This window comes from Chrysochloris asiatica, unplaced genomic scaffold, assembly GCF_000296735.1.
Source record: "Chrysochloris asiatica unplaced genomic scaffold, ChrAsi1.0 scaffold02834, whole genome shotgun sequence".
NCBI lineage: Eukaryota > Metazoa > Chordata > Mammalia > Afrosoricida > Chrysochloridae > Chrysochloris > Chrysochloris asiatica.
The window spans coordinates 4,125-11,899 of NW_006411352.1; the positions used below are offsets into that span (position 1 = coordinate 4,125).

Here is a 7,775-nt window from a genome sequence, read left to right on the forward strand (position 1 = left end):
GTCAATGTATGATTGTAGCCATTTCTGTATTACCTTTAGCATAACTTTACTCGCTTGAGATATCAAAGAGATTGTCCGATGATTTCCGCATTCAGCCACTTCTCTTTGGAATGGGCATAAATATGGATGTCTTCTAATCAGTCATCCAGATAGCTGTCTTCCAAATTTCTTTGCAGAGATGAGTGAGTGCTTCTTGTGCTGCCTCACTTTTTTGAAAGATTTCAATTTTTATTCCATCAATTTCTAGCACCTTGTTCTTTGCCAATTCCTTCAATGCACTTGGACTTCCTCCCTAAGTATCATTGGCTCTTGTTCATATGGTACCTCTTGAAGTGGTTGAACATTAACCATTTCCCTTTGGTACAATGACTCTGTGCATTCCTTCCATCTTTTCTTGATGCAATCTGCATCATTCAATAATTTGCCCAGAGAATCTTCTAATAATGAAAGTCGAGGCTTGAATTTTTTCTTCATTTCCCCCAGCTTAAGAAATGCTCACTGGTACACACCATAAATGTAATTATAGTTACAGAATATGGTGTTGTAGATTAATGCCTTGGGATGCAGGATTGGTCTGAACAATTTATTTCTGTCTAGCTATTTTCTGAAATGGTGTTGGCAGGACAGAGATCACTTATAAAAAGAATGATAAGAATTTGGTTCGAACAGATTATAGTTGAACAACTCATGGTCTTTCAAAATTTGACAGGTAAACTGGAGAGTTGTATACACAGGAGTACATCAAAAATTATTATTATTGTTGTTGTTATGTGCCATGGCGTCTGTTCTGACTCATAGCGACTCTGCATAGGTTGTAAATCTTTACAAGACCAGAAAACCTCATTTTTCTCTCACAGAACAGCTGGTAGTTTTGAACTGCTGACCTTGAGATTCGCAGCCCGATTTGTAACCACTGTGTTACCAGAGTTTATTACTTGGGTTTTAATTCACAGAGGCATGATTTATTCCAAATGAAATGTATTTAGACATGTCTGTAATCAGTGTATGACAGAAGACAAGTTCTCTTAGTAGTACACTTTCTTAGTCTCATTAGGGTGCCTTCAAAAAGAGTCCAATCAAAACAGTGGTTTCTGAGGGGATCTACTGTGTCGGTGAAATTGAAGGCAGAGATATCAGCTCAGAATATTATGACAACTGTTTTTTGTGATTACAATGGGATAATCTGGATAGATTTTTTTTTGAAGGATGCAATATGATCACAGGGATTTATCAGGAAGAAGTTTTAGAAAAACTACATTGGTGTGAAAAAAATTTAACTGATGAATTATTTTCCATCAGACACCTACTCATTCTTTGAGGTTAGCAAGTCTTGTGTGAATATCTTTGAAAAAGCTTACTACAACCTCCCTACAGGCCTGTATTTGCCTTTTCAGACTCCCTTTCACTCCATAAACTTAAAGAATATAGCAAGAAAACCTGATTTGAGCCCCTCAAGGATGTCCAAGTGGCCATCGTGATGAAGTGTAAATTAAAGATTGCAGAATTATTTGGGAATGGTTGGAGAGACAGAAACACTGCATTCAAAAGTGTATAGTCCTAGATCAGGAGTGGAAAACATTTTCCCCCCCAAAATTTGTAACATTATTTATGGGACATGCTAAATTATTAACTTAAATATTAGCTTGCTATGTTTTAATTAAAGGAGCTCTGGTAGCATAGTGGTTACGAATCGGGCTGCGAACCTTAAGGTTAGCGGTTCGAAACTACCAGCCGCTCCGCGGGAAAAAGATGAGGCTTTCTACTCCCGTAAAGATTTACACCCTCGGAAACCCTGTATAGGGTCGCTATGGGTCGGAACCGACTCGACGGCACTTAACAACAACAACAAATGTTTTAATTAACTCACCCCTAATGTGGAGTCCTGGTGTGGTGCCGTGGGTTAACGCACCAGATTGCAAAGATACTTGAATTGCAAGGTCAGTGATTCAGACTCACCAGTCGTTCCTCAGAAACCCTATACAGGGTCGCTGTGGGTTGGAATCGACTCGACAACACGTAATAACACAAGCAATGTGATGGCTGGAACTGCGGTTGCCTTGGCTGGACCAGAGCAAATGATTTTGATATGGCCTGCAGGCCAGATGTTTCCCACTCCTGTCCTAGATAGAGGAGATGTCAAGAATCAATAGCTTCACATTTTGATTTTTTTTTTTTCATAAAGGTTTCCACGATTTTGTATCAATAATTTTTAGTTACCTTTATTTTGTTAGAGATGACCAGTGTATTGCTATTGTTAAGTGCCATCAAGTTAGTTCTGAACCATAGTGATCCTGTAAAGGATTTCCAAGGAGAAGCTGGTGAGCTTGAACTCCCCACCTGATAGTTCAAATTGATTTTGCAGTCCAGGGTGTTAACCTACAGTGCCACACAGGCATCCAGTAATTGAATGAACAAATGACAGCTTAATATTCTTTAAAACTATTCATCCCTCAACCATTGAACCGAAACTAGAGACAGGTTTTCTGATATTTGAGTCTATTTCAAATGTCCCCAATGAGATGGTTTGGCCAAGTGGCAGCATCGATGGACTCAATTGTGGCAACAGTAGTGAGGTTGGCCCAGGATTGGGCAGTGTTTCTTTCTGCTATGCATAAGGTCGCTATGAGTCGGTACCAACTTGATGGCATCTAACAACAACACAACAACATTCATGCAGTTTCCAGTGGCTAATCTTTCACATGGTCGACAGTTCAAACCGACCAGCTGCTCCTGGGAAACACTCTACAGGGTCGCTGTGAGTCAAAACTGATTTGATCGCATTTAACAACAACATTCTTTCATAAATGTTGTTTCTCATTTTTCCTACTTTGTCTTAGTCTTGAAGATCTTTTGATAAATGTCCACCATGCTTGACCCTATTGATATTTAATATATCAGAGGCATGGCTTTCAGCATGACAGTACACACAAGCCACTATAGAATGATAAACTGACAGATCAGGGAAATTAACTTCCACCATTTGGATAAAGGAGTGTTGAAAAAGTTGTGCAATTAAAAAAACAAAAATCATCACACATAGTAGACTGCCCCTCAACTTTATGTTTTATTTTTTGTGGCACTTCCTTTCCCGTTTTTCAAGTTTATTATTCCTCAACTATAACTTGTATTTAAGGAGCTCTGGTAGCGTAGTGGTTACGAATCGGACTGCGAATCTTAAGGCCAGTAGTTCGAAACTACCAGGTGCTCCACGGGAGAAAGATGAGGCGTTCTGCTCCCATAAAGATTTACAGCCTCGGAAACCCTGTACAGGGTCGCTATGGGTTGAAAACTACTCTACGGCACTTAACAACAACAACAACAACAATAACTTGTATTTATTTGGAACTTTTCTAAGTACACTGTAAAGATGTTCTACAATTACATTGCATATTTCATTAAAACAAACAAACAGTAATTATACAAATGATAGAATCATTACCTCAATGCTAATACATACATAATTCCAAACCAAATTATCAAAAGTATAAGTCCTTAAAAGAGAACAACATTATTACTCTGAGACAGGTTTCAATATAAGTAAGAATTATAAAGAAAATACTGAACAATTTTTATGGTTAATTTATGAAAATGATAGAGCAGCTCAACTGTGTATCAATCAACTGAGGCCAGATTCTATCTGGACTTTAATAAGAATCCTTCTGGAATTCTTGTGGACAAGATGGAGACACTGGCTAGTTCATCACCTACTTTGTTTCCTTTAAATAATATCATTTGCAGATCATATGCAGGACTCTATTCTTATCCTTCCTCCATTACTCATTTGTGGCATTAAATAGTCTAGCAGTTTAGGAGAAATGTAATACAATTTCACAATTGGAACGACACTTGGGATGATGATAATTAATATGAATTTGGACAAATTCTACATCCAAAAAGAATGCTATAGGCAAACTTGAATCTAGCAATATGAAATTTAACAGTCATAAATATGAACTCTTGGGTTTAGGTAAAATGAATAACTGCATTTCTCCAGAATTATTAGAACACCTGTAAAATTAGTATTTTAATCAATTTTAGGATCATTTTGAGTCAACACTGCTTTGTAATCAACACTGTAGTGGACCTAGCTGCTAATGAAACCAGTCTTTTGGTAGATGGGAAAGAGGTGGAAGGAATCTGCTCTTAGTCCTATTGATCTCAACGCTGTACTGATCATATGTGGAATATTACATTCAGGGACATACATTATAAAAGAGATAGAAACAGACCCACATGTGGCAAAGTAAGAGAGAATCATGTAGGGTCTCAAGTCTGTGTAATCATGATATTGCTTTCAATTATGCATACTTTTGGAAAGAAACTTCAGTGGGTGATTTGATTTATTCATGTTCTATGAAGCACTATAATGAGGAGGACAAGTGTACTTGTTTTGAGGTCTGATCACCAGTTTAAATCTCAGCTCTAGAATTTAATGGACAATTTCACTGAAATTTTAGCACTCAGTTTTTACAGATTTTAAGATTGAAGACAAAAATGATACATGTCTCGACATATCATGATAAACATTGGGAAATCAAGGGGTAATAGGGAAAAAATTCAAATGTTTTAAAAAGTTGTGAAAAATAGAAAAACTTGTTTTTTTTTTTTTTTTTTTTTTTTAACGTATTGAGACTTCTTCAATCTAGGAAACTACAAAAAGTGTGTGTGGGAAATCTGTTCATTCTAAAAGAAATGGACTGTAAGTCCAGATTATATACCTAAAGCTGTTGTCTTTCAGAAACTTTGGTTAAAGAAAGACAGTTAATGGAGCAGCTGCAGACTTTAGATCCAGAGAGGGAGAGCAACTGTGTGCTGAAGACCTGGGGGTATGGGGGACAGGATTGCAGGGTATACCCTTTGGTTGGTTGATGATGCATGGAGTGGATTGTAACCATGGCAATGAATGTAAAAATAATGTTCTCCCATGTAAACTATCACATAATTTACAATAAAACATTAAAAAAGAAAGAAAGACAGTTAGGCTATGGATGTATTACAAGGTTTTATTCATGCAACATATCCGTAGAAACTACTCAAGAAAATCCTCTAACCTAATGCAAAAGAAACCAGGTACAAAATGAAATGTTTATCACTAGTTAAACATTGATATGTGCATATAAATTTTTTAAATTACAGAAGTTTTCATGGATTAATTAATTTTAATCTTACACTAAAATTGCTAAAATATCCTTAGAACATCCTATAAATATGACAATTTTTTGAAAAATATAAGGTTTAATTAGGAACATACCATTTAATCATATAAATCAAAATTATTTCTAATGATAAGAATAACTCAATAAAATATGATTGCATTTTATAGGACATTAAAGAAATACTCCACTCTCAATTTTAAGTTAGAAATAAAACATCATCTTTATCATAATCTTAACTATTTGAATATTAAGAAATCTCTTTAGTCTAAATGTTCTCATTAAATAAATGAAAACTATAACCCTTCCACCTGAGTAATTTTGGAATGAAAAGGTAGCACTCTGATTTTGTAGGGAATGTAAAGAAAACAAAGACAGAGAAGTTGAGTGGTCAAATTAGTCCCTTACTCCTTCAATCACAATTGTCATTTAATCAGCCAGGACTAGCGAGATGTATATTCCGGGAAATAACAATGTGTCTGTGTGACTTTCTTCATTGGGAGTCTATGTATACATTTTTGCATCCTGTGATCTAGAAAATGTATTTCATCCTCATTATAAAGAACTCCTCCAGTACTTCAGTGATCTGACTCCTTTAACTTGTCTTATATGAGAATCCCAAGTGAAAGGAAAGAGTTTAATTATGGTAAGAAAAGAATATATTTTACCAATGGAAAAGTATATTTATTTCAGTAGCTTGCTAAGGTAAAATGTCATTTATACTGTATTGTATGTTTTTTATTCCAAGTGAAACCTTGTAGTTTTCCAGAAATAAAGTATGGATATCTACTTGATGAAGAGAGGTATCGACCATACTTTCCAGAATCTATAGGAAGCTATTTCCCCTACCACTGTAACAGAGGATTTGTGACTCCTTCAAACCGTGATTGGTATTACATAACATGCACAAAAGATGGATGGTCACCAAAAGTCCCATGTCTCAGTAAGTAAATCTCTTTAAAATTATATGTATATGTGAATTTTTCAGTAAGTGTAGAGGAAGGAGCATAGATTGCAGCTGCATTTAAAATGATAAAAATGATAAAATGATAAAAATAGGGCATTAGGAAGAGTGCTGCTAGAAAAATGACCAAAATAGATTTGTTCTTTCGTGAGTATATATTCCTGAAAATCAAATGAGAAACAAGACCGGAACTTTATAAAACTGTCTCCAAGCTATATTTGAACATATTTTAATTAGAAAGACTTAAGATAAATAACACAGAATACTTGTTTTTCATTTTAAAGAACATTCTGAGTAATACAACCTTTGCTTACAGATTCTGATATTCTAATATAAATATTTGCAAAGACAGTTTTTAGTTTATTATTTTGACCAAATTCATGTTTTTAATTTATTATTTTGTGGTCCTTGGGAAGATGCTATTTATATCAAGTGGAAAACGGATATTCTTCTCAATCAGGCAGACATTTTTTAGAGGGTGATTCTGTACAACTTGAGTGCAACCGTGGGTACCGTCTTCTGAATGGACATACCACCATTACATGTACAGAGCATGATTGGTCTCCTCCTCCTAGATGCCTTGATATGCTGGCTTGGACTTAAAATACAATGTTGAACAGAAGTGGTGATAGACAACATCCTTGTCTTGTTCGTTCACTCAAAGGAAATTATTTCAGTGTCTCTTCATTGAGAAGAATGATGACTATTGGTTTTGCATATATGCTCCTAGAAATGTTGAGGATATTCCCTTTTTTTCTTATTTTGATGAGCTTTTAACATAAATGATTGTTGATATTTACCAAATGGCTTTTTTGCATCACTTAATGTGGTTATATGGTTCTGTTCTTTTAGCTTATTTATGTAGTGGACAATGTTGATTGGTTTTCAAATGATGAAAATTCCTTATAAAATTATATAAATCCCAATTGGTCATGGTGTATTATATTGTTGATATGATACAATACTATTGGCTAGGATTTTGTTGAAGATTTTGGGGTGTATGTTCATGAGGGATATTGATCTGTAATTTTCTTTTCTAGTGCTATCTTTGCTTGGCTTTTGTATTAGGGGTCTGCTTACTACATTGAATGAGTTCGGTAATATTTCCTCTTTTTTTATATTCTGGAATACTTTGAGTAGATTTTCTGTATGTTGTTTTATGAATGAATGCTTTAAAGAATTCTTCAGTGAAGCCATCTGGGCTAGAATTTTTTTTTGGAAGAGGTGGGGAGTTTTTTTAAACAAACTGTTCAATTTCTTTTCTGTTATGGGTGTGTTCAAATTTTCTACCATAGTTTGTATTTGTTAAGGCAGGTTTTAGTGTTTCTAGAAATTTCTTCTATATTTTCTAATTTTTTAGAATTCTATTCCTCATAGTATTGTTATTATTCTTTATTCTTCAGTTGGTTCTGTTATGACTTCACATCTTCCATTTTTTATTTGTATTATTTTTATCTCTTACTTTTCCTTTGCCAGCAAATTCTCAGGTTTTTTTTGTTTTTGTTTTTTTCTTTTTTAAATGTTTTATTGTGAATTATGTGATAGTTTACATGGGAGAACATTAATTTTACATTCATTCTATGTATATCGTCTCATTGCCATGATTACAATACCCTCCATGCATCATCAATCAACCAAAGGGTATACCCTGCAATCCT

The 7,775-nt window shown here is 34.7% G+C and overlaps 1 protein-coding gene across 1 annotated transcript; it reads left to right on the forward strand.

Moving 5' to 3' along the window:
• Positions 1–6,533: 6,533 nt before the first annotated feature.
• LOC102827142 (complement factor H-related protein 1-like) lies at positions 6,534–6,720 on the forward strand (the record flags this gene model as incomplete). Its single annotated transcript, XM_006878079.1, has 1 exon — positions 6,534–6,720. A coding segment is annotated over one exon (187 nt), but the record flags the coding sequence as incomplete, so codon positions are not given.
• Positions 6,721–7,775: the final 1,055 nt, after the last annotated feature.